The 27,163-nt window shown below is 43.3% G+C and overlaps 1 protein-coding gene across 5 annotated transcripts in view; it reads left to right on the forward strand.

The window, feature by feature from the left end:
- RSPO3 (R-spondin 3) overlaps positions 1-27,163 on the forward strand; it is a 62,914-nt gene that overhangs the window by 33,427 nt on the left and 2,324 nt on the right. For 3 of the 5 annotated variants that reach the window (XM_075046898.1, XM_075046895.1, XM_075046899.1), the window contains exons 2-5: positions 2,195-2,386; positions 3,858-4,004; positions 6,421-6,618; positions 26,836-26,993. In XM_075046898.1, the coding sequence (XP_074902999.1) occupies positions 2,305-2,386; positions 3,858-4,004; positions 6,421-6,618; positions 26,836-26,993 (585 nt within the window). In that variant the 5' untranslated portion in view covers positions 2,195-2,304. Of the gene's footprint in view, positions 1-2,194; positions 2,387-3,857; positions 4,005-6,420; positions 6,619-10,882; positions 10,968-26,835; positions 26,994-27,163 lie in introns of those variants that run through there. The other 2 variants (XM_075046900.1, XM_075046896.1) reach the window with 2 other exon arrangements.

The raw sequence follows: 27,163 nt of genomic DNA on the forward strand, positions 1-27,163 counted from the left end.
TTCTCTGTCAAGAGAATCTATTCATAATGACGTGTCACAGGTGCTCACACATAATATGTTTCCCGTCAAAAGCGATCATCCATATTTTATATAGCAGCTTTGATGACAATTATTTTGTACTTCAGCTGCTTTTTCTTCCCTCTGTCAGACTTAATGAAGGAAAGTCATGGATAGTTTTTAAATAATGTCAGCTTCTTAGATCACATTACTGCATCTGCCTTTGAAAGCAGCTTCATACGAGAGCCACAAGACAGGGGAGAGACAGACAAGGACATTTTAATTTACTTAACTTTAAAAAGAAAGCCAATTTTTCAGGCTTTTAATTTCAAAGTCAATATACTCTGTATCTTTGGAATCTTCTCAGAAAAAAATATGTTATACTTATTGAGCACTCAGCATTTTGAGGTTCCAGTGAAAGCAAGTCTGATAACTGAATGGGGGCTGCAGCTTCCCAATAAGCAGAATGCCATTTATTCTCATAGTAGTGGTGTGTCTTGGTAGTAAAACCACCTTCCTCCAGGTTGTTCTACAAAGCGAGTGCCACTGGGGGCACAGAGAATTGGGTTCTTATATTCTCTTTGAAATCATTTGTCCGCAGCAGGGCCAAAATTTGCTCTTCTCCTATGTGGTCAGCCCTGCTGAGAGAAACAACCCTCATTGCTCATTCTATTAATGAAAGAGCAAAAATGAACTTGAACTCCCTTTGAGGTTTCTCAGATTGTGGGACTGGTCATCGAAACCTCAGAGCATAGAGGAGTGCTTTTCCCATTCACGGGCCATGTCTTTTCTGCCAAAACTGGAAAGGAGTAAAGTACAGAGGTATTCCTGAACTTCCCTGTCACCAGGCAAACTCCCCTCAGCTAGAAGAGAGCGGTGGCTTTCAACCTGTAAGCCATGGAGTCATAGGGGCTTCTGGTCTGCCTCCAAGGGATCTACAGAAAGGAGCTGACAAAAGCAAGTTCACTGTGTATGCAAGCTATTTAGCAGTGTCTGCAGACAAAAATAGAATCAAAACACTAAAATAGGCAATCAAAGTATGGCACGTGCATATTTATAAAATTATCACTGGCCTAAAGAGAAGGCAGAACAGGAAGCCACTAGTATTCACAAATAGGATTTACAAATGTGAACAAGGACTGGATTTCTCTTACAGACGAAATATAACCAGACATCTCAGGTTGAGAGATGAAAGCTTACACTCAGAAAAATGCCTGGGTCTTTCACACAAGAGAAGGCCAAAAAACAGGGGACACAGGGTCTGGAGTTATTTGATGCTTAATTATTTTTCAGATCCAACTCCTATTTCAGAATGCAACCGAGAAGGAAGTAAAAGTAGGTAACAACCCCTAAAGTACTGAGAAGTAATACACTGATTAATGTCTGCTACTGAAAAGAGAGTCTGCAATAGCATCCTCTTTTCTGCTACCTCCAAGCCCCTAAAAAAGAACTGAATAATCTTAAGCAGTGAGTGTAATAAGTTTTCCCTTCCTTGTCTGAAGAATTAGAACAATTCAATTGAAAGGCAAATATAATCCTACCTATGCTCCATGCTGGGTCTGGAGCAGGGTAAATGCCACAGTTAAGTCTGAACATCAGGTTGTAATTGTTAGAGATTAAAAACATGCCAGGGAGAACATTCCAGGGAAAGAAGGAGGGTGAGAAGGATGGCTCTCCTCTGTCTTTTTATTAAGGCAAATTAGCATCAGATCTTACCAGGGCATATTCCTGCACAGCAGAACTCAATCAAATGGTATTTAGTCAATGAAGGAAATTATACACTAGGTTGATTTTTAATGATCCAGCTAGGAAAAGCAAAGATAAGTGAACATGTATTTATCTGCTGAGCCAAGTGCATACAAGGCAGAAAACCACTGAAAATAACTAGAAGAAAAATAACTGTTCTCTAGGATGCTGCTGCTCCATAAAATCTATTTCAACTACAATTTGCTGTTAGCTATTTCTGCAAGATGTGAGCACATCAGCTGAGCTTCTCATTTTTATGCAGATGAAATAATCGCTGAAATGAAATGTCAGGTCATAAGAGACACGAGAAAAAATGAAGCAATCTTTAAGAGCTGTCAGAGAGGTGGATGGTCCACCCTTCCAAGTACAGAGGAGCCATTATTTCATGGTCTTGTCTAATATCTTGTTCCCTCACTGTTTTTGTTCTTTTTTTTAATGCTTGTCTTCTCAGTGCATCCTAATGTGAGCCAGGGTTGCCAAGGAGGGTGTGCTACATGTTCTGACTACAACGGATGCCTGTCATGTAAGCCCAGGCTCTTTTTTGTTCTGGAGAGGATTGGCATGAAACAGATTGGAGTATGTCTTTCCTCGTGTCCAAGCGGATACTATGGGACACGGTATCCCGACATTAATAAGTGTGCAAGTAAGTGCTGGGAAAAGGGGAAGCACATGGATTTGTTTGTTCTCTCTTGAATGCTGTGTTCCCTTAGCAGTCGAGCCAACAGCGAAGCAGATGGACAGGCCATGTCTTTCTTTGCTCAGTTCTTTTATAGTAGCGCAGTAAATACTAGCCCGAGCAAGAAGTTAAGGGGAAAGATCACGAAACAGCCTAAAGCTCAGGGATCCCAGCTCTGCATGAATGACTGCCGAGGACCCAGGCGGTGGTCTCCTCCTCTACACCCCCATGTGAAAGGCAAGCCCCGGTGGGCACCAGGCGCTGCCCTCCAGCAGCAAGAGGGAGCGGCGGCAGCTCCGAAGAGCTGAATCTCGGTGGCTGGAACGGTTTAACGCGCTGCCCTTACCCTCCTCACCCCTGCGACAACGAGAGAAGAGGGCAGGTGGCGTTCTTTGGAGATGGGGTTTGCCCTGGTCTCTTGATAGCTTGTCTCACCCTCAGTGTAGCCCTCTCAATGCCTGTAGCAGCTGGCCAGGTTTCAGCCTGATTTGGGGAAGTTACTGATTCCTGTTGCCTCCAGGCTGGGAGATGGAGAACCCAACTGTATTCTTTACCGCTCAGGCCACATTTTGAGCCCACTATGTATTTTGAACCATAAATGAACTGGAAAAGATCACATTGTCCTCCCCACTCCTCTTTTTGTTGTTGAATTCACTGTTTTTAATCCCACAGGTGATATAAAAACATAAGAGCGACGGCCAAGCAACTCTCCCAGTTTCTACCTGGTAATAAAAGTTATTTAATGAACGGACCCCAGAGTAAAGTCCTACAGAGTAACTTGACACTGTAAAGTATTTGCTCACTTTTTAGCCGTGTGTGGCCTTGCATATCAGACATGGTCTGTGCCATACACAAGTTTTTATGTATTTCATTTAAAAATATCTGAGAACTGGGAAATATACCACTAATGCCAATTTGGGTAGTCATGTAGAGAATTCATGAAATACTACAGGACCTCTGATTGAACATCAGGGAGTCATTTAAAAAAAAGAAAAAGATCTTGATGCAAAACAGTCTTAAGCAGATTCTAAATTCTGGCATATTTTTATTTCTCCTGGATGAACGGAGATAGATAGTGCGGAACTGGCCCAGTACCTGTGCCCTCTGGGGTTAATTAGTACCTATGCTGTGTCAGTGTAGGGCAGAAGCAGTATATTGTTATTCTGATGTGCTGTGCTCTGTCTTCTGTTTGCATAGGTCTGCAAGACAAGCAGTGTGAGGCCATTCAGCGTCAGGCCATCCCTATTAAATCCTCACTCATGCCAAGGTCACTTGTGGCTGGCCTTACTGTGTGTACAGGCCAGGAAGATCTAAATATAATTTGCTTCCTTTGAAGATTGTTTAACATTGCTAGAATTGTGTTATTCTGGTATATGTGAAAGAGCCCATGGCGTTTTGTGGCAAAGAGCGACAACATTGTTTACTGTTTGCATTTCAGAATGTAAAGCTGACTGTGATACCTGCTTCACCAGAAACTTCTGCACAAAGTGTAAAAGTGGGTTTTACTTATACAGTGGAAAGTGCCTTGAAAAGTGCCCTGATGGGCTGGAAGCCAACAATCACACGATGGAGTGCACTAGCATCGGTAAGTCTGGTCCCCCTGTGTCCTGCCCGGATTTCTCAGAGGGGATGGGGGATCTAAGGAGAGCATGAGTTGCAAGATCGGTTACACCATGAGGGAAGTGCAACTTAACATGGAAATGTTCTGCATCACAAAATTTATTCCCCGGCACAACAAAGTCAAGGTATTTCCCAAGTCTGCCATTTCATAAGAGGCACAAGCTCGGCTGTGCCCCACAAACACAGCCTTGACACTAAGGGCAATTCTGCCTCCGGAAATACGGCCTGTTTGGTCTGCCCTGAGGTAGAATGACATCCATCTCTTACTTGCTCTGTTACGGTGTTATGCAGCACAGCTAACATCAAAGGTTCAAAAATCCTGAGCCAGACCCTACATGTAGTTGAAAGATTAAAATACTAACTGCTTTGCTTTAGCTCCTTTGTACTACCTGAGCCTTCAAAGCATGTGTGTGTCAACATTTTGAACCTTACCTTCACAAAGGTGAAGACTAGAAACTAAAACACTAAGGAAAAAAAAAACAACAAGCCCCCCACCAATCCTCCAAACCCCCAAACGGTATATGTGCTTAATCACCTGACTCCAGAAACTGAGGATTAAAATAAAACAGCAAAGAGCATGGCACTGTCACTGAAGGAATGAGATTGGCAACACTGGTCCTGTGACTCACTGGCTGCAGAGAAGAGACCTGCTTTTGTATCTTTCCAGCCTCTGACTCATAAGCTCCAATTATTCAAGCTGGGGCGATTTTGGAGGTCACCACACCTAACTGTCTGCTCCATCCCTCTGCCACCCCTCCAGCTGAAAGCAGAACGAGTGATATATTTGCCTCCGGGCTGCTGCAGTTGACATCCCCTGCCATGGGCACGCCGAAGCTGCGGCAAGGTTCAGCTTATTTTAGTCCGCCGGCTGTGAATTGTGGTGGCTGAGGGCTGTGAACTGCGGTGGAAGCCGTAACCTCTTCAGCCACCAGCAACCAGGGAGCACTTAGGCACAGCCTGGCCATGATGGAAATCTCCTCCCCCACAGTATCATGCACATAGCTCTCCTTGGCATCACGTGTTTTGGAGGGGAAGTAACACAGGAATAAAAATAGTGTACAGTAGTTTGGCATTTTCCTTCTCAAATGTATATTAGTTCAGGTGGTAGTGATGGTTTTTATGGTTTTATTTTCAAGCAAAGACTTTCATCTTTGAAAGAAATTCAAGGAGTCGTTTTTGTTTCTTGATGGCTGTTTCCAAGTGCTGTAGACTTAGCTGCTTTAACAATGAGTCAGTCTCAACTAGGAAAAGCCATTTAAAGCTACGGAGGAAAAACAGAACCTTTTTGTGCACGTGAAGGCCAATTATTTTAACAGGAGGGCTCCAGTGTAATATGAAAAACAAAATGACCCACATGACAATTCACTGGAGGAAGGCTCAGAGATTGCCTGAGATCAGTTATATTTTTAGGTTTTGAAAAATTTGGAAGTAAATTCTGGAGCTGGAAAAATGTTGACTTACAAATTCCTTCTTATAGAAGGGCTGGAAGTCTTTCCTCCTTCAGCGGTGGTTTATAGTCTTAAGCACATGTGAACATAAAGTAAATATAAATGTTTACTATTTTTTATCAAGAGAAGGATACTGAGGAGATGGCACCAAAGAAGGATAGTTATTAAGAGCATGTTGTCAAGCTTCCAAGGTTACTCCCATTTTTGTCTACACTGTTTGGACAGGTGTCCAGCTGCACACCTTTTGAGTTCCCAGTAGTACAGGATGCCCATTCATATCACTGTGGTTTAGAAACCATAACCTGCACTTTTCTGAAAAGCTTGCACCCCCCTGCCCCGCCAACCCAAATTCTCCTCTGCTTTGCCTGCTTACAGCTTGTATATGCTACAGATGATGGCTCTTTCACTATTTAAGCTGAAAACTAAGCATCAGATCACCGAAGATACTTGATTGTTAATGTAATGCCTTTTGATATCAGTTGGTCCTTTATCACTCTATTGATTTCCAAATTCAATACCTTTGAGACCAGCTGCAGCAGCTTGACCCAATGACTTCACTCTCCTTTCACATAGGGATGACCAAAGTTTAATTCCACTGAAGCTACAAGGATTTATACCTCCAGAAAACCAAAGCAACCTCAGAACAAGCCCCAGTAACTGATTCCATTGAGACCAATTGTGTTGTTGTTGTCCCATTCAGGAATGGAATTATGAAATAGCGAGTACAAAATAGTAACTGACGTAATTATTTGACATTTTTTGTGCAGTATATCCTCAGCAGTCCAATTTCTGTCAATTCACTGCTGCAAATCCTGATTAATTGCATTAATTTTTGCCACCTTTTGGCTGATGCATAATGAAATTAATGTACCACATGCATTGTGTATACAAAAAGATATTGGCCAGGCTCAGCTTGTCCTATGTTTGTTGCAGTGCACTGTGAAGCTAGTGAGTGGAGTCCATGGAGCCCTTGCACAAAGAAAGGAAAAACATGTGGTTTCAAAAGAGGAAATGAAGTAAGGGTCAGAGAGATCGTACAGCATCCGTCAGCAAGGGGCAATCCTTGCCCAGCTACAAGCGAGAGCAGAAAATGTATTGTACAGAGAAAGAGATGTCAGAAGGAAGGAAAAGGTACTATGTTATCATCATCATAATATGAGATTGGTATTGTGCTTGTTTAATAACTTGCATCTGAATTCCCAGGCCTCGATTGCAGACTTCACCAAAGCTCCCATTGATGTGGTGTTCTTTGGGCTGGAGACAACTGTGCCCTTGCCTGGAGTAAATAAAGTCCTAACGCTGCTCAAAAAATGTGCTTTGCGTGATCTAGAGAGGACAGGGTGGGCTGGATGGGAAGGCACATTCTCTCTCAGTTCTGCTGAAAGAGCTGCCAAGATGAGGGGTTGCATGTGGAGAACAGAACAAAAAGATCCATTGTAAAACCTGTCATGATGGGAGTTGTTTGTTGGGTATCAGGCAGCCAAGTTTCATGGTTCAGCCATGGGATTCCTCCAAACCAATTCCTATTTTGTGCTTCCCTACAGGTAAGACCATAACTCTTGCAACTGCAGCACTGTGGCCTCTCTCCCACCCTGAACTCTTTCTACTAGCTCTGGCTGAACGACGTGGCCTGATCCTGCCATCTGCATCTGGCTCATGGAGTCCCAGTGTGGGAGAAAGGCCACAACACTGCGTGGCAGCCAAGGGAAACTCCACTTGGTTTCACCCAATAAGCAAGAGCGCCAGCAGAACCACCCCTCCATGTGAGCCAGCTTGTTGGACTTATTCCCCATCACAGCACCTAGTGAAGGACATCCCACATGTTAAGAATGCGAGATGCTTAAGAAGTCTGTGAAATAATAATTTATACCAATTCCACCCAGTAAAGACTGTTGTTCCATTGTTCCCTTTTCTGCCCGTCTTGCAGCAGGGAAGTTACTTCCTCTGCCCCTGGTGCAGTTACTCTGGTTGGCACAGGAGCATCGATGGAATATTTCCTTTTCCCCATCCCTCCCATTTTCCCCATCCTTCCCATTTCCCCATACCTTCTATTTCCCCCTTCCCTACCAACTCAAAAGCAAGGTTTCACCCCTTTTGAGGATGAGTGGAACACGTGGAGCGGCTGCCCCCCTGTATAAACATCTGTGAGCCAGCATGAGCTGCTGGTACCAAGTAGTAACCTACCGTTTCCTTGTTAAATGATCGCTAGGGTTGCTGCAGATTACTTATAGAAACATTAAAGGGGTTTGGAGCTTGTAATCCTTTTTGAAGGTTGGCTGGTTCCCCTGAGAAAGGAAATAACATTAGAAGGAGGATCTTATGAACCAGATAGCTACAGGTGCCCCCCCCCCCAAGAACTGGTTAGATCTACTGATTTATGGGAACCCATGGGGTAGATGTCATCTCCTCCTCCTTGTGTCAGGCAATGCCTTCAAGAGGTAGAGAGGTATATCTGCCTCAGGGGAGCAGTCAAGGCAAGCTATTTCCAGATTCCCTTATCTACGTCCAAAATGTCCATGGTTGCTTCTGCTCCTGCACAGTGCCACAACTTGAAGCACAGCCTCTCATTAGCCCATTGTAACTTGGGGAAGAGTCCTTGGGTTTGTTTTGTACCAAAGCTTATTTTGCCAGAGCTGAAAATATAGGGCTGAACTGCAGTTCTGGAACCGTGAAGCTATTTTTTTCTGAGGTGATAATGATGTTGTGTTTTTGCTTATGGCAATTTGGCAGTCTCTTCAGATTGGACAAGACATTTCTCTTTGAGAAATGCCTGCCATTCCTGTGTAGTAAGTACTTTAGAAGAAACTACTCACGTATTTTACTGTCAATTCTTATTTTATGGGATCTGAGCCAAACCATACTTGAAAAATACTGCACACCACAAGAATTCGTTCACAGTCATGAATCTTTTTCTTTTTTTTTTCTGCAATGTGCATAAAGGTGTGTTTTTTCCTCCTTTTGAGCAAGTCACAGATTATATTCTAGCCCGTTCTACACTCAGTAGACAATTCCTTCGAAACCAATGCAGGCAGATGGAACCTATGTTCGAACTCTACCTGTGCCCTTGGGATTTGTGTGTCTATGTCTGTGAGCCATTTTTTTTTAGTGTTCTGAAATCCACCACTATATACTCCTCAGTATCCCCAAAAGTCTGTCCCATTCACTTTCATACACCTTCCCAGGGAAATGGATTTAAAACTTTTTTAAAAAGATAATTCTTAATAAAACTGAGGAAATTCACACACAAAACATTAGGTTAAAATAGCTTTAAGGTATGGATTATGGTGACAAGCCAGGAAACTGGGAAATAAGCTAAAAGTTTTCCTTCTGTTCCTACTGGAATGGGGAGATGAAGCTTTCCCACTTAATCTCCAGGCAACTTATCTTCCCTGCTGCCACTGTCCCTTATTAAACAGAGAGAAACTTCTGTTCCCATTTGAACAACAGAATAATTGCATGAGAAACTAAGCCAGGCTCTGTTCTTATGGCTAGCTACATCCAGTCAGAGAGTGCAGAAGGAGGTAACAACAAAAAACACTTTGGGAAAGGGAAAGTAAATAAGTTTGTATTTACTGTTAAGAAATATTGAAAATGCTCTTCTGTATTGTACGACTCCCCACTGCCTCTCAGGCATTGCCTTGGAGTTTAGCTTTCACGGCACTGGCATTTGAAGTCTAGCAGCAGACCCAGCAGTTACCAACACTGCTGCTAATCTTTTCTCCATGGCCATGGAGAGAGAGTTAGCTTGGTCAGCCTCTGCTGATTCCATGTTGAATAGATGTCTGTGGCCAAGGGAGTTAGGGCAAAGACCACATGATGACGGGGTATGCTCATCACAGATGCCTCAACGACTTTGCTCAAGAAGTTGAGGTCAGAGACAGGATGTTAGTCAGTTAAGTTGCTGCTATCGCACAGAAGCAAGGACATGTTTCTGGAACGGCTACACAAAGCAAGATAAAATGGATGAAAAGGGCTGGGGTTTTTTTTTGTTTCCATCTGCTGGTGTGTCATTAGAGCTGGTGAGATCTATTACAACTTTTTTTTCCCTCACTGGCTATAAAATGAAGTTTTACTGAGAGAAGGTGCTAATATTTTCAGGATGAATGCAAACAAATGGGAATAATGAGGATACAAATAGCCCGACTAATCTAAAATGTTCTTTTTACTCATTTTAGCACTAAATTAGTTGATCCCAGTGTGTTCTGAGGTGGTAATTTCCATGTGTTTTACATACAGGCTCCTTTTATAGGTTCAGTCCCATCCAAACCTCACTGTAATTTACGTCATAATTATCCTCTTTTAGTCCCATGATGGTGAATTCTTTTTAGTATGCATGGCTATATGATTTTAAGTTCCAGTTTCTTCTTCTTCCTTTCCTTCCCTCACACTTTTTGTCTTGCTCCCCCAGTGCAGTGCACTGTTACTTTTATCTTCCCACACTTAACATCTTGTTGGCTCCTACCTTTCACTGACAGACATATGTTGAGAGTCACTTGTTTCATGTAGCCATGTCCATTAATGGCAAATGGCAAATAGATATACTGGAAAAGCATAACTTGCAGAGCTCTTCAAACACTGCGCATTATCCATCAATATTATTTCTCTGCCTTAATAAATGTGCTCTGGCTAAACACAAGTCGCTTTGGACTGCTATCTGCAAATCTGTGAGATGATTGACTTTTACTGGCCAAAAGACAAATATCGGAATTGCATACAAAAGCATTTGTGGGGAAGGAATTGCATGTTTTCATGCATGAGTAATTCTGCCAAGAAGAGAACATTCACCATATGACTTTCTGTTGAGACCCAACTAAACCCCCCAGAGAGCAGACAGTTTTAAGTGCTTTCAGAGAACATGTTCTGATCAGTTTGAAGAGACTAAAAAAGCTCACCAAAAGATGAAGTGCGTAGTTATGAACAAGGAAGACATCTTAGAAAGCTGGGTATTAGGCATGCCAATAGATTGGCTACATTGGTTACACAGCTGTATTGTTGTAAACAAATAAATAATACTTTTCAGTTGTTGCTTGTTCATATATTGATTCATTTGCATGCTGGTGGCATTTAGATGTTCAAAGGAGAGAACTAATGTTAACTGCATCCAGTTCCATGCAAACACAGACCAAAGAAAGTTCCTGTTCCTGACAGGCAAAAATTCAAGCATTAGACATGAAGACACAGTGGGATGAATGTAGAACGGCATATTTCTTTTTCACTGTGGAGTGTAGGAGTTGTCACCTTGTAGAATCTGAAAGCAGGATACCATTATGAAAGGAAGAGGGGTAATTGTAGTCAAAATTCACAAGACTGCAAGCCCCTGGAGGCAAGGTAGCTTGTCAGTTAATGGTTTGTGCTGTAAGGAGAATTCAGACATTATGCTGTGATTTCTTTTTAGTGTACAAGAATAAGAGAGAAAGCAGTGTCTTTCTGATGAGGAGCTGAATTCCAGATGCAGACTGGTGAACAGAAGGGAACCGAGGGAACGGGATTTGTTGTTGAGCAGTTTTAATGAGGAAATGTATATATTTGGGGGAAATAAAGTAAAAGAAATGCTTCTATCCTGAACTGCGTACATGTGAATATAAAAAACCAGGTTTGATCTGAATAGCTGAGAGAACTGAGACTCAGGTGATCTCTGCTGTTTCTTTGAACTAGTTCCTCCCCCCTTTATTGCTATATGTCTGCATAATGCTTCAAACATATTAATTAGATCATGGCTGAAAATGTCTTCTGTTGGCTATGGTGTGAGGAAGGAATCCTATCAGGTATCCATCAGATTTCCAAACCCACCACTCAGCTAAAAATCCCAAGCCATTAATCAAGAATTTACTTTAGCTGAACACAATGTAACTTAATACTAACAAACTTAAAATATTAGGCAATAAACTAATTTCACTCACTTAACTTAATCTCACTGAGTTACCCACTCTAATGCACATGCTCTGATGCCATATGGATCCATGTAACAAGGGAGCACAGAGGGCTCTGGAGTCTGAACTAAGCTGTCCCTTTAGTCCTTCTCCCAAAGAAAAGTTTCTGCAATTGATCTCCATTTGAGATCACTAATTTCATTAGTGCACTAATTTCATTAACAGTCAGCTAAGCTGTCCCAGGCAAAACGGAGAAAGTAAAAGAAGAGACCCCCTACTAAATTAAAAGATGTGTAAGTTGCATTACATTTTAAAAGGTATGTGGGAGTACAGTAGCGAAGGAAACCGTTTGAAATCAGTGGGAGTTTCAACACTTCTTTGTATAGGTTTTGAATCACGGCACAGAAAATCAGGGTCTCATGATCTTCACGACCCACAGAAACTCCTATGTAGCCACTTAAGACTTGCATAGGTATGTGCCACATCAATCTGTTTATTCATGTGGTAATACCTATTTTTCCCCCAAAACTCTGGACTGCCAGGCCTCTGGAACAGTTCCTTGTGCATTTTGTTGAGCTCTGTTGTCACACTGGACAATCTGAATTTGACATGGATGCGATTGTCATGGAGAGAGGTCTGCTATCTGAGAATTCAGACAAGGAGTGACAAACTGGGACTTCACTGAGCCTCCATAGGCCTGGCAAGAGCATGACGGGATTCACTGCACATAAGCTGGACAGCTAAAAATTAGTTGTTTTTGTCAAAGCAAGGTCGTTTTATTGGAGGGGTTAAAACTGCACCTGGGGAGGAGGATGCATGACACTGTAAGATGGATTCTAAGAAGGGCAAAATAATTTGCCTCCTGAAAGTGCCTGTTTCTTTCCAATGACTGTTAAGGACAGCCTAGTATGAGTGATCTGGATTTTTACCCACTAACTTTTAAATTAAAGGGTGCATTTTCTCCATCTGCACGGTAGTGATTTTGCAACACTGCAAAATCTAAACCAAGGTTCACCCAGGCTGACTCTGTAAGCAAGATAGCGTGTTTCAGGGGATTCATGAGTCAGTAAAACAAAAAGTAGAGTTGAAAAATACTCATTCCCAATACTAATTTCATTTAGTGTTGGCAAAATCAAGGTTAGAGCAGTGTTTTATTGTGTTTGTTGGTAAGCACCTAGTAATGGCTGTACACCTGCTTATTCAAAGGTGAATTACCCTTTACAGAACAAGCTATGAATAGTCTGTCCCTACACACTCCACACACCAAAGATAAAAGTCTCTTCCTAGGGCAATGGAGGCCCACACCAGCCCAATAATTCCTGAGTGTATTATTTTTAAACAAATTGTTCTGACTTAAAAAAAAAAAAAAAGGGAATTGAGGGAAAATCTGGGTATTTTTGGTACTGAGTATTTTTACTTAATCACATTTAAGTCCTAAGCATTGCTATGTGGGAAAGTAAGATATTCCAATCACAGTTCGTCCCAAAAGTCACATCCTCTCCCGCACGTATAGCTCAGTGGCATTTAAAACAAGAGGGCTAGAGCATGTGAGCCAGGGAGACATCACAGTGCACAGTTCGCTCGTATAACTGTGAGACATGGGGTGTCCTGTGTGAAGGTCACCAGTGTGGTTATGGTTAATGACCTTACTCCATGGCAGGTCACAGGACTTCTGAAGCCTCAAAATGAACACAAAGCTAATTACTGCATCCCCGTGTTTACATACTGCATACGCCAATGGGTCATAACTCTGGCCTTTGTGAGCCCAAGTTACTATAATTGAGGAATCTGTCTTGTGAAGAGTTTGGTTGTTTATTTTCTGTTTGTTGCTGCCAAGAGGACCTCTCATTTCCTTTCCTTGCAGGGGTTTTGACTCTTTAACTTTAACACATTTCCAGCCCCCAAGAGTAAGGCTGTTGAGACCGGGAATCCACTAGTTGGAACATGAATTGAAATGGCGTCCCAGGAATACCTTGAGCGAGGCAGGGCACGGAGAGCACAGGGACAGGGGCATGATCTAGAAAAGAGATCTGGCTGAGAAGCGTTAAGAGAGGAAAAATAGAACTGATATGAGTCGGAGCGATTTGTGAATCCAAAATAGCTAATAGTAGAGGATGTACTGGCTATACAATTCAAGGGCTGAAAAGGTTGGAAAAAGCCATTTTTAAACTTTAATCATAGCATTTTCAATATTTAATCACAGGCAGTTTTGAGAGTCTTATTAGGTTGCTACCTGCAAACTGAGACCTTAAAATCTGAACTAATTAATAGTAATATTGCATTTTGCTACAAGTACCTTTGTTTGTGTTAGTGTGAGCATTAAATTCTCATCATACCTCCCAGTTCTGACAGACACGTATCAACCATGCAGGCAGGTAATACAGACACGCTGTGTGTCTCTGCACATGTGGTACTATACACGTATGCACACACTGTGTGCATGTGTACCATGCCAAGGTTGTATTCTCTGAATAATATGCATCTCAATGAACAGCCAGGCTGAAAATGGCTGTGGCTATACACCAACCTGTCAGACCCTCAGGTATCAAAATTTGGTTTTAGCCTTGCAGGGTGCTGGGCTGATGCTGTCTCTGCTCCTCAGATGTTCTCCTCTCCTGCTGCCAGCTTCTCTCTTGCTGCCTTCCATCTCCTCCCTGGCCTGGGAGCAGAGGGGAGGTTGCTCAGCTGCCCTGAGGTCCTCTGGAGCATGCTATAAAAAATGTGCCGGACACACTGCTGGTACACAGCATCAACCTCGTATTAACAGGAACGGTGTCAAAGCTGAGAAAGAAGCATGTGGTCAATTGCTCTCATAAGGGAAGTGAATCAGAAAAAAAATGATTGCATTCTTCTATTAAAATGTGAAGGCTGTGAGAGCTGTTCTCCTCAGATCACTAAACCAAATAAGGGATAGAAATCAGCTCTTTTTCTCATTCTGATCTTCCCTTCTGATGTCTCCTTGTGCTCCAGAATTGGCTGGCTGACTATCTTTTAGATACCCAAGCTCTGTAGGAAAAACAGGAGGGAATAGAAACCTCTCACAAACCCCTCTTCCTTCCCCTGCCAAAGTGCCTATCAGGTATTCATCCAGCACCAAATTCCCAGCACCTGCCTAAAATCTTCCCTCTTGAATAAACATGTTTGGGATTGAGAGGAGCAGCTCCAGCTTTAGAAGGCAAGATCCGCAGCTATGTCTATGCTGCTGAAGAAAAGCAGGCAAAGCTCCGCTCCTTGGCCGAGGCCAAGGGCCACCTTCTGGCTTGCATCCAAATTAGCTGGGGCTATCCCCTCCATCACGGATTTGACTGGGGAAGAGGGACAGCTCTTGCAGGGTCAGAGTCCTAAAACAAACTACCAGTTACGCTCTGCAGTCAAGCAGGAGTCTGCCTGGTCTCTGGCCTTCTTCCCTGGTACAGCTGTACTTGACTTCTCCATGGCACCTTCACCTTCAGCGACTTCACATTGTCAAGTTTCAGGGAGATGCACATAGGAAACCGTGGCTCCTCTCCCCTCTCGGCGCAGGGCAGGGACCACGTGCGAAAGAGCAGAGTATCATTCTCTCTTAACCCCATATCAATTCCTTGCTCTGCCTGCACATCCTCACGTACCCGTCTTTCTCTCCACACCCGTCTTTCTATCACTTCTCGCAGTTGATGCTTCCAAAGTCCTTGCCCCAACTTCTAGTGCTTTAAGGACCTCTTTCTGAGGGAGGGACACCTTTATCGCGGCTGGAAAAGGAAATGAGCCTCTTCCAGGCTGTGTGCCACAGCAAGGTATCTTGACAACTTTTTTCTCTTGACTCTCCAGAAGACCATGGCAAGCTGTTTTCTCACTTTTGGGCAATATTGCCACAAAGTAAAGGTGAAGGGAAGTGGCTGCTGAGAGCAGGGCTCACCCGGCCCTTGCCACCTGGAGATCTAAACCCCTCAATATTTTGGCCCATGTGCCCTGGAAAGAAGAAAAAATGCAAGAGAGAAGTTTGCTGGCACATCTATCAAATTTAGTCCAAGAATGCAAAATATTTGGGGTATGTGAGCTACAGAGTAAATCAGGCAGTGGATGTTTCAAGTCTAATGGTGACACATGCAGCACTGTTTAATCAGCTAAATCCTGGGCTGTGGAACACTTCCATGTATAGCAATGCTGTTATAACACTGCCAGCCGTGGACAGCAATGGCACTCAGTCATCACTGTGTTACAGCTGCCCCTCTTTTAAAGGGCCTGATCCAAGACCCACTGAAATCCCACTGACTTCAGAGTACTTTGGACCTAGCCGTAACGAAGGGATTTCTCAGCATTCTTTTGTAACAAAGTGAAAACAAAGGAGCGCTTTTGGGCTGCTGTTTCTCCTCATCTTTCTGGATATTTGCCTGTTCTTCCCCACCCAGGCAGCTATGTTTGCTTTTCCCCACCCAGGTCTCTGCATCTCCAGCCTTGTTGTCTCTTCTCAGCTCACTCTCCCTGCCAGCTCTGACACCTGATGTAGCCTTTGGTCTGCTTAGGCTGCCACCTCCCAGCCCTCTTCCAACCTCCTAACTTTGAAAAAGAAAACACTCGCTGCCATAACTTTCCTTTGTAAAGGTCCAAAGGAGCTTCAGAACATTCCCAATGAGATGATAACATCCACTGTTATTATCAGGGATTGTAAAGATCAGGAGAGAGGTTGTGGGAATCTCTGCCATGGAAGATTTTTAAGGAGGTTAGACAAACATCTATCAGAGACAGTCTAAGTATAGTAGTGCAGCTTCATAGCCTAGTAAGGGACTATATAATGCTTTGATAAGCGTTTCTAAAATTGCTACAAAATTTCCACAAAATCTTTTCTTGCTTATTGCTTTCTGTAAGACTTCCACAGAGAGAGAGAGCGTGCTGCACATTTACAGAGCACAAGTCCAAGTATCTCTGTCCATTGACATCAGTATAAGGCCTCCTGCTGTCTCTACCAAGCTCAGACTTTTATTTGGGCCTGAGTCAAAGAACTGAAACCAACTTTCATTTTGTCCAGTTTAGTCATTTGCATTGCTGAGATATCTGTTCATGTTCCTCTTTGCATTCGGCAGCTTTGAATCATGTTATAGGAAGAGTATAGGGCTGGATTTTCTTACAGAAAATTTCAGTGAACTTGTTACACTAATTCACCAGAGATGTAAGCTAGCACCTCTCTGCCAATGAAGCTATGAATATTTTAAGAGCAGATGAAGATGTGGCCCACAAGGAGTATAATGCTGTATGCTTAGGCCTGAAAAAAAATGAGCTAATTTTAAGGATTGATGCAAACAAATATTATTTTTCAGTAATATTTGTTGAAGCAATTTTGCAGTAGCAAGAAATTAAAGGAGAGAAACCCCCTCACAATATTTATCATTTAAAGATGCAGTGGCCACACTGCATTTCCTAAATTTTCTTTTTTTAGTTCCTTGAAATCCAAAATAGTAGCAAAAGAATTAACCAGCGGTCCATGAGCAATGCATATACAGGTGATAGTAAGCTAGAATTTAACAATTAACTGCAGGGATTTTTCTATTGTTTTTTTGGTTTACAAGCAAAATGACCCAGTAATGAAATTTCTCAAATCTAATCTAATCCTCCCCAATATCTATGGCAAACAGTAGCCCCAGTATAAAGATTTACAGCTACAGTTATGTCTCTGCTTTGTTCCTAAGCGTGTATTTACTTCTGCCCATTTGCTTTCTGAAATTCTCTCTCTCATTTGTCATCTGAAGAACTCCATTTAAAAGGAAAACAGGCTTCGGACATGAAACACAGCTACATTCCTGAAACATGAGATGAACAACCTTTAATTCATGCAACCTTTCATTTACAGTAATGTTTAATGGATGGGCCAGTTTCATTATGGACAATGCCTCTCCCTGTCATTAGTCTGCAGAAAGGTCTAAAACTCTTAAGCATTTAAAGGAACGCTGTTTCAGGCTCTGTATTCCCTCCTTCCCTCCCTCCCCTGCTCCCCATCACCCCTTCTGACGGCCCTTGTTCTAAGTGCATAATCTAAACGCTGTACTCTGCAAATTGCACTTCTTGTTGGCTTCGAGCTTCGAAGGACCCTTCTGAACACTTTTTATACAAACCCTAACAAGGTCAAAGTTGGAAAAATCTCAGCTGGTGGACTTGGATCCCATGAGCTAGTGACCATTTATAATTAATATTAATGAATGGCAGACGACAGATGTTTATTGCTTAAGTAGAAATGTGCATTGCTAAACCAGAAGGATTTAGTTTAAATGCAGAAGAAGTGACTTTATTTCTTGTACGGATGTGGGTGGTGGGAGGGAACGCCAGTGGGTGATCCAGCCCCTGCTACATTCAAGCATGAGCAAGGAAACAATACTCTGTAAAGAAGGATCCTGAGCTCCGTATTTGATTGAAGCATGATGTTTGGTCCTTCAAAACATTAACTGAAGTAAGGAGGACTCTCTGTCCACTTCAGTGGCTCTGATTTGCAGGAGTAGTGGGTTTTATCCACAGATCCCAAAGCACTTACCAAAATTAAGGAACTCTTATCTCCATTTTACAGTTGCGGAACCTAAGGAAGTCATATGAAGACTGTATTATAAAGAAAAAAAAGGTTCGTCACTGTGACAAAGGATCACATTCCCAGCCACAGAATATTTTATGTTGCTGGATTTTTTTTCCCCAGTAGTCTTAAATTAAACAAAAGCTATGATGGATAAATCTCTTAAGTTTAAATGTGACACAGTGGAAGATGCAATATGGAGATGGAAGAGTCTCTGTGAATCCCTCTGAATACTACATGCTTAAGGTTGATGGAATCTCTGTTTTCTAACTGAAAGCAACTAACTCTTTCAGAGCACATAAATTATCTTCCCTGACATAGAGACATCTTAAGTAACACTTTCAAAAGTACACGAACAATTTTAAGTAACTTCTTGGAGTCTCTGGTTGAGGTTGGAGTCAGGGTCTATTTGGTCTGGATTCTCTGGACAAAGCATCCTGCTCCTTTTAGTATCTTACTACAGTATGTGTGCACCAACTGTTTGTTGTTTTCTTGCCCATGAGATTTCTACACTTCTGTATGACAGTCTATAAAGTGTTTCTGAGCATGCCATTCCAGACGCTTGCAAAATATTATTGGTTTTAGTGGCTACAAGGTTGGTCTCAGATGTTCTGAAAGAGTGCCTAAGGAGTTGCTAGCAAAAGCAGGTGGCTCTCAGATCTGTAGAAATAGTGAGCAGTTTCTCCTTTTGACTAAGGTAAAGGTTCTTGGAGTGGGCAGGAAAGTGATTAGTTAGTTTTAAAGTGAAGCACGAACCTATTAGTTGACTAGTGTACAGTGGGCTGCTTCATCTGGAGGTAGGAGGCAGCTGGAAAGAGACACTGCTGGTCCCCACAGTCCCAGTTTTCAGAGGCTAGAGAAGGTCCTGACTTCTTGCAATACATCATAGCACAGAAAATATCACTTGCTGAACTTTTGCTTCGGGTTCCCTAGAACCTTTTTGCAGCCCTACAATTTAGCTCCTGTAACCAGCCCTGCCATATGGGCTGTGCACACCCCACAGGCACACCTGCAAGTGTAAAGCTTCATCACCAATTTACCAGCACTGCTGTAGCACTCTTATGACACCAGCCAGGCACCAAGCAGAAAAAAACCCCATGCCTACAGCAAGTTCTGCTGAACTGCCATTGTAGGATGCAGGGCAGATCTCCCAGTGGGGTGGCTAAGGGGTTACAGACTTTCCTTAGCACTTGATGGCCCTCTGACATGAGAGGCTGCATCTCCTCTAACCTTTGGGCCATGCGACCCATTCATATCCGATCTGAATGGCATGGTGGTCAGTTTATAAAGTATACTAATTCAAGTGAGCTGCAGTGATGCACTGTCACATGGCATACTCATTTTTCACATTCCAATTCAAGCTACTCATAAAGCCGGGTGCTTTGCACACTTCAGTGTGCAAAGCCTGTGTTACTACAAACAGCTCTAAATGCACAGTTTGTTCCCAGAGGGATTTCAAAAGAATAAACTTATCACATTCTTGAGAAAAAAAAAAAAAAAGAAGACAAGACAGACTGGATAAAATTTACATGGACAATTTCTATGTGTGATTCATTTTAAATTGAAAACTTACGGGCAGTGTTAAAACATTTGCATTCAAGTTTTTTTCATGCATGTCCTTCATGACCCCTACTTAGAAATCTTTTTTTAATATTTTATAGGGCTGAATTTTCCAAAGGAATGGAAAATACCAGATTACCAAAGTCATCACATTTCCCAGAAACTTGCTGATTTCAATGAAGCCCCAGTGGAGAGTAGGCAGGTTTTGAAACAACTTTGCCTTTGTGTTACGCTTCTGTCTAGTATCCTGCCGGCTTGTGCGTTGGGTTGGCCTTTGGCAACCCACCCAGCAGGCTGACAAGGACTCGAAAGCCTGAAAACCTGACATCCCTTTGACAGCATCCTGGTCACCTGAGTTCCCCGAGCTTCCTAGGGCTAAGCTCTGAATCACTTTGGCATAAAAATTTCCCAAGCCTTTTTCAAAGGCAGCCCAAGAGTCTTGGTGATCCCAATTCCCTTCTCTACAAGTTGCTCTCTACCTGGTGAACTGCCAGGTATCCTCTCAGTAGGTGAGAAAATCTCTTCAGAAACATATGGAGATGGCCAAAGTGAAATGTCATGTCACCCTTTTTGAAAGGGGACCTTTGGAGTCCCTGATCTGTATGAAATTTAGAAACCTGACCTGTCATTTTAATCAGCATGAAAATGTATTTGGAAATATTGGCACTACCTAGAGAGGGGAGGATCAATGCTTTGGCCAGCTGAAATAGTACACACACACTGGAGACACAGAACAGAAAGAAACAGTCATTTTTCAACACCTTGTTTTGAAAAGTATCCTTGAAAGCAAGTTCTCCCTTCATTTACACCAGAGACCAACCTTGGTGACCTCTGAGTGTTTGAGCAAGTACAACAGAGGGCAGAATCGGGCTTCTGGCGAATTTAAGTAATAGCACCCTGGCTCTGGGCTGATGGTTTTGCTGAGTGGATCCATCAGGGGCTGCTGTCCCCCTGCTACAGCCGACCGGCTGATCCATCCATCAGGCTGGCCTGGGTTACCTGTGGGATGCGCAGGGGCTCCCGTCTACCTGTCAGCACCGGTGTCACCCCAGGTGGGAATGCAAACAAACCACGCTTAGGGCGGAGGGGAGAAGTGAACCGTGCAGAGCAGGGCCAGAGGTGCATCCTGTTGACTCCTCGTCTTCCTTTACCTTCCTGGCACATCAGGAAACTTAAGGAGATGTAAGGAGGGGGCTCCAGAGGGAGCATAGAGCTGCACCTACCCCAGCAAATGAAACAGTGGAAGACGCCCGGGTTCCCTGGCCCTGGTGTCTAGTACCGTGGCAGGAACTGCTGGCCTGGCCCAAGTGTTGGAGTCGGCACTCGCAAATCCCCTCCAGGATCGGTACTCAGTCATCTGTATAGCCCAGATCCAAGCCACGGTCACTTAGGGAAAAAGGCATTCTTACGGATGCATCCAAACATTGGGGTCATATCAGCATCTTCTGAACTGGCAGGTTACATTAATGCGCTCGGTTTAAGTAAAGCCAAGGAAAACGTCTTTTCTTGTTTATCCCTCCCTTCAGAGCACTCCAAGTACAAATTTGAGTACTAAAGAAACAAGTTTCTTTGGGTGTTTTCTCCTTTTTACTATTGTACTAGAAAGAGTTCAAATGTCTGCTGAGGCACTAGCATCTGTCTCTTATCATGTATAACTTTTCTTGATTATTTCTAGAGAGGCAGACTAAACATGCGGGTCTGACATAATGCAGCATCACATTTTTATTTCTGGTTTGCTCAAAAGCCTGCACCAGCTGAACTAAGTCTCTAAAAAGGACTATATTTATGACCTCAATCCGGGCTAATGGGAGGGCTTGGATTATTGATGCCTAAAAGGAAAACAAGCTATTATAGATTTCTGCCAATATCCTGATGCTCGAACAACAGGGTAAAGGGTTTTGGTGTACCAGTTGCTACTGTCACTAATCTTTGTATTGGTATCTGATTCTATTAGTCTTAAAAGAGGCTTATAAGGTGGATTTAGACACTCATCTACCTTTTTGCCACTTTTAGGAGAGCTGTCAAAATCAAATCCCATTCAGAAGCCACCATTAAAAATCTCAAAGCAAGCTCAGCAAGAAAATGTCACTTTCCTAAATACCAGCGTGAAGTATATCACTTCCCATCCTAAGCAATGCAGAGTGGTTTTCTGCTCTGCTAAATAGCCATTACTTTCCTGTCTTTGGAAGCTGTGTTCAGGGTTTATAAGCTGTGGGTTCTTATAAGATGAAAACTGTTATGTAATTATAAAATTGCTGTTGTTAGCACAACATTAGTCCTGATTAAAACAAGGCTGCTAACAAATTCCCTTAGTCCCAACAGACAAGTGCAAAGAAAATAAATCCCCACAGGCTCTGGTTTGAAGAGACAGCAGTAAATGTCTCCGCAAACAGCAAACAGAACTCATTATAGAAATCCTCCTCCTCTGGCTGCTGCTTTGATCGGAGGATATTCTTGTATTTTCAGGAACTGGCAATGTCTTTTCTATGGCACAGGAAAGGCAGATCCAACCCATTTCTATTGCAAAGAGGTGATCACAAGACAGTTAAGACAGGGTCTTTCCATAAGCCTTGTTTATGAGCTCAGGAGCGTAGCAGTGTCATTTCCCAAGCAGCCCAAAGCAGGAATGATCCCTTCCTGCCTCCCATACACTTAACGGGATACTACTTGCTTTTTATCTGCTACAGCAGCAGAGCCTGACATCTCCTGTCTCAATATAGCTGATCTGCTCAGCCTCCTCTCTTTCCTCTCTGCCTGCTTTATGCAAATGGCTGTTGCACAGGCCTGATCTCTTCTTGTATTTAGACACAACTCTCTCGTTCCCCCTAACATGCCTGCCTCAGCCTTGTCCTCTTCTTGTAAGGACAGGCTAGCACACACAACATACATAAGAACATTTTTCAAGTGAATGCAATCTAGTAGTCCAGATCCTATTTTCAGAGGCAAATGAAGCTCAAGGATCCTAAATCTTGTAGCAAGACTTCTGTAGGTTTCAGGCTCCTAGAGTCTACATCTAGAGAAGTATTTCCATTTTCAATAGGAGATAGGGCACATAAGTATGAGCTAGTCACTCAGTCCCCTAATGCAGTTGCTCAACCGTAAGTGTCGGTATCATTTGCGGTATCTTGAGTTATCTAAGATCACTATATAAGACTGTGGATGTGACACACGCCTTAAGACCTGTATCCATCTGGACTGGTATGTGGCAGCCAGGTAGGCTGTCCTCAGGCATCTCAATGGCAGGAGAACCTAGGTTTGGCCAAATTAATTGCTCCTTGAATGCCTTTGGACTTTAGGGCCTTTAAAATTTTTACCCATATTCACTTCAGCAGTTGGTGCATCTTCAAAAGTAAGGCCAGGAAATGCACTGAGCCATGTAGCACCTAGGTAATTCTGAAGTTGTTGACCCTCACCACTCCGGTCACCTGAAAATCTAGTGATTATAAAATAGGGCCACTCTGACTAGGAAAACAATGATTGCTGATAAGAAAGTTATGCTGTTTAAACTTCAAAAGACGTACCAGATGAATCAGCCACTAATGGCTTGTGAATGAAAGGAGAATGTCCTTTGCATCACTGGGTAGTTGGGGGTTTGGAGGATTGTTATCTTGGCAAGCAGTGTAAGTACATGCTACAGCCCGTGTTCCAGAAAAAAAAATGTGTCATTCTTCTGGAAAATGAGAGTGATCTACTTGTTTGCATAATATAACACGACTGTATTGTAGATGGTGCTGTAGTAAGTGGGTTTAGAGCCTGGGGCACACTCCTCTTACTGGTCTCTTCGCCCAGTACTTGTCATGCTGCTGTTGTCCAGGTCGCATCATGAGGAAAGGGTGACAGACTGAGTAGAAAAAGTCTCTGAGAAGGGTGTAGATAGGTGGGAAGGAGGGCGACACAGAGTGGTGGCACTTACCCCCCAAGTTATATCCCCGTACCTCATGGGTTTCGGAGGTATTGGGGTACTGGTACTGGAGCACCAGTGCTGACAGTGCTCCAGGAGCTAGGAAAGCGCTGAGAGGTCAGCCGAGGCTGTGAGGGGTGTCAAAGAACACTGTGGCACGTTACAGCTGTGGCTTGTGGTCTTTTATTATAGCTCTTCAGCTTACTACAGTGTAGTGGGGAGGATTTTGTGGTCCGTGGTGACATGCACAGTAGAAGTGCCAGGACCCTCCCAGATAGGGGCCAATTACGTCGGTGGCTGCAAACCCGCCAGGCACTGTTCAGTGACTCCTCTTGCCCCTTCTGCTCTCCCAGGGTAAATTTCTCTGTGGGAGTGATCTCTCCAAAAGAAATACGATCATCCCAAATGCTTGACACCAGACTCTCATCCCTCTAGGGTTTTCCATGAGACCTACCCTGTGACAGCTCCCCCACCAAAGTGAAGCAGTTTGCAGAGTCAGGTTTTATGCCTTCCTACCGTGGTTTGGGGTTTCAGTGCCCACAGAAGGGACAAGTGAACAAATACGCTGCTCTGAGTTCCCTGTAGTAATTACAGCTGCATATAATAGGGTGGGAATAAGTGACAATGCCTAAAGTAGATGAAATCTGGAACCTGCAGTAGTTAATCCAGGTCAGCTGTGATTTTTTCAGTAAGTAACTCTCTCTCACATGGTACCCTTAAGTACCAAGTTCTCCCAAGTCACCACCAACCCTTCCTGCCTTTAATCCATAAAATACAGCTACAGGTCTAGTGGAAACACCACATCTGATGCGATAATGCAAAGACTTCTCCGAAATACTCTGGCTTGCATACTTAAAGATGTATTCAGACATGGATTGCATAAATACTGACGCAGGGATTTCTTTGACCAGGGGCTATAAATTAGATTAACAAGAACTCAGCACGTTTAAGCTGATTTGACGTGTCATTATACTGTTCTCCGAATTAATTTCATGTCTGCATTTAATTTGAACTACTGCACTTCTCGAAATTATAGCATGTCTGTAGACTTTCTTCAATATACAAAGTCGCTATTATTAGAAGTAGTGAAGTATCCCTTATCCACAAAAAAATTCACTGGACAGTGCCTACAGACTAATTCTTCCAGAACAGTTGGCTGTACAGTTTTGGTTCTGGAATAGAAGCTATTTTAATGCCAAATAATTACTTCACAGAACTATTAGAATCTCATGAATCCACATCTTCATGAGGAAAACATTCTCTTGGAAAATGTTTGACTATCTCCTATTTAAAAAGACTTACCCTCTGTTTTCTTTTTTTTTTTTAAATTTTGAAAGGTTTTATTGAATCCTTTAAGAGGACATAAACGTTAGTAGCTTTAGTCACCACTGTAAGAGAATTCTATAACCCATCAGGAAACAACAATATTCCCATGTTGTGGCACAACACGCTGCCTTTTTTTCTATCCTCTTCCTGGCATACAAAAAAAAAAAGGTTTATCATAAAGCGCAGAGAGAAGGCACAACGGCAGAAGAAGCGCGGAGGACGGGAATTGGACAGGAAACTCTCCTCGCTAACTCCCGAAAAACCAGCTCCAGCCTAAGGAGGAGGAAACCTCCACGCATGCGGAGCCGTTTGTTTCCCCCCCCGCCCAGGGCAGAGGGGCCGCCGGCCTCCCCCCCCCCAAAAAAAACCCTCCTCCGCCCGCCGGGCTCCCCCCGCCGGCTCCCGCGCACGCCCGCGCCTGCCGCGGCACTGCGGCGCCCCCTAGCGGGCGGCCCCGGCGCTCGCTTCCCGGGGCGGGGCTGGGGCTGGGGGGGGCCGGCGTGTGAGTGCGGTACAGCCCCGTGAAAAAACACCGAGAGAGAGAGAGAGAGAGGGAGGCGTGAGAAGTTGCATGTTCAAACGCGTGAAGGATTTTCTAACAACGACATTCCTCACGAGGGAAACGGAAGTTTCAGGAGAGCGTTTTCTCCTAAGTTACATCGTCGGTGAGCTTCAGTCTGAGTGCTGGCCTTGCCTCCTCTTCTTCAAATGCAAAGTAGTTCAGAGGTGAAGTTGTAAACATAATGGCCCACGTCATTTTTGCACTTTCCATTTCACAGATAGCCAAATGCCCAAATTTCCAATGAATTTCCACAACTTCTGGTGTCCAGCTCAACGTGCTGTTATGAAGTGGGCTTCAGCAGGTAGTAAGAAGAAGAAAAAATATTCAGGAACAAAACTCTGGGAAGAAGAGTGCAGGGATATGAACAGGGGGAGAGATGCATGCAAGAATTTGGCTCCAGCTATCCCCCAATGCTAGCAGATAATTACTGGTAGAATCTTCCCTTGGGTCTAAACTGAACCAAGGACTGACTGGAAGTAGCATTATATTGTCATATAAAAACCACCGCCAAAATAGTGGTGAAAGGAGCTCAGCAACCAGCCTGGACAAAGATGACCCTTCTATGCTTTATGGCATTACCAGAACAGCACAGGTCTAGAGGGCAGTTCCTTTCACAAATAGCAACAGCATGCAGATGATGGCATTAAACCGTGTATAAAATTGCACAGAAGACTCCAAACTAGTTATCCTCAGAGCAGAAGAGAATTAGGATGGAGTTTTAAGTTCTTTCCAGAGATCAGTTTTCCTTGTCCCTTATAATGACACCAGTCTGATTAAAACAGAAACAGCAAAGCCATGCCTAGATAAGTCTCTAGCTAGACAGAGATAGTGTATTCTTAGTATCTTTGCAGACATACATATAAATGCATACATCTTGATTCAAGACTAGAAGGGAAACCATTAAATGTCATTCCAACTTACTTAAAGAATTGTGGCTAGAAAGTCACAGCTGAAGGATTTTGGCTAATCATCAAGTGAACAATGTCAAACACTGAATGTCTGGACAGTTTCCATTCAAATAACATTTCATCTTGGGCCAACTGTATTTACAAATCACAGGAACGAAATTCCATACTCTCATTTATCCATTAGTACAGAGACAGCATTACAGTGGGGTAAGATGCAGGCTCGCTTCTGCATGGAGCTCTCCCAGTTCTCCCAGTGGTGGTAGCTCTTGCTGAGCCTCGCAAGCCCATGCTGCAGGTCTCCTCTGGGCATCTTAGATGGTATTGCCAAATTCAGAGAGAGATTCTGCAGGTATGTGGGCATATATTGGGGTAGTCTCTGACTGGTTACCTAAAAACTGAGGTGCCGTTTTACATTTAAAGCTTTACTGCATGTTTCAGAAACAACAGATGAGAAAGGCAGATGTTTGCTCCTACTTGACTTAACACTTGTATCTAAAACTTCCCTTGCTCTGCGATCTCGGACTGTGATGGTAAGGAATGGAGAAGCTGTAAAATAAGCCCATAGAGCTACACAACAAGAAGAGGATACAGCATATCCTTACATTTTAGTCTTACTCCTTGCTTTCTGCCTTCTCTTCACCTCCTCTGAATCTCTCTTCCTTTATCTGATCTACTTGGATGGTCATCAGTTCTCAGAGCCAAGATGCTGCCCCTGCACCTGCTCCCCCACTGTGACCTACTCCCACAGAGCCCACCGAGGCACCAAAAACTCCCAGCTCTGGGTTTGAGTCTGGAATGGACACAATTCATTGCATTCAGCACCCTCAACAGCAAGAGCTATTGCCAGGTTTGTGTAACTCCCCCAACATTAGTGTAGGAAAGCCTGGATTATCTCTGTTGCTATTTAAAAGCAAGAAGTATTTTTTCTGTAACAAAGAGGGATAGATTATTTTTGTTAGTATCATTACCAGGATAGCATAAAACAGAGTTTGGGCAGATGCTTTTCAATACTTGTCC

The sequence above is a fragment of the Buteo buteo genome, chromosome 15 (assembly GCF_964188355.1).
Source record: "Buteo buteo chromosome 15, bButBut1.hap1.1, whole genome shotgun sequence".
In the NCBI taxonomy this organism is placed as follows: domain Eukaryota; kingdom Metazoa; phylum Chordata; class Aves; order Accipitriformes; family Accipitridae; genus Buteo; species Buteo buteo.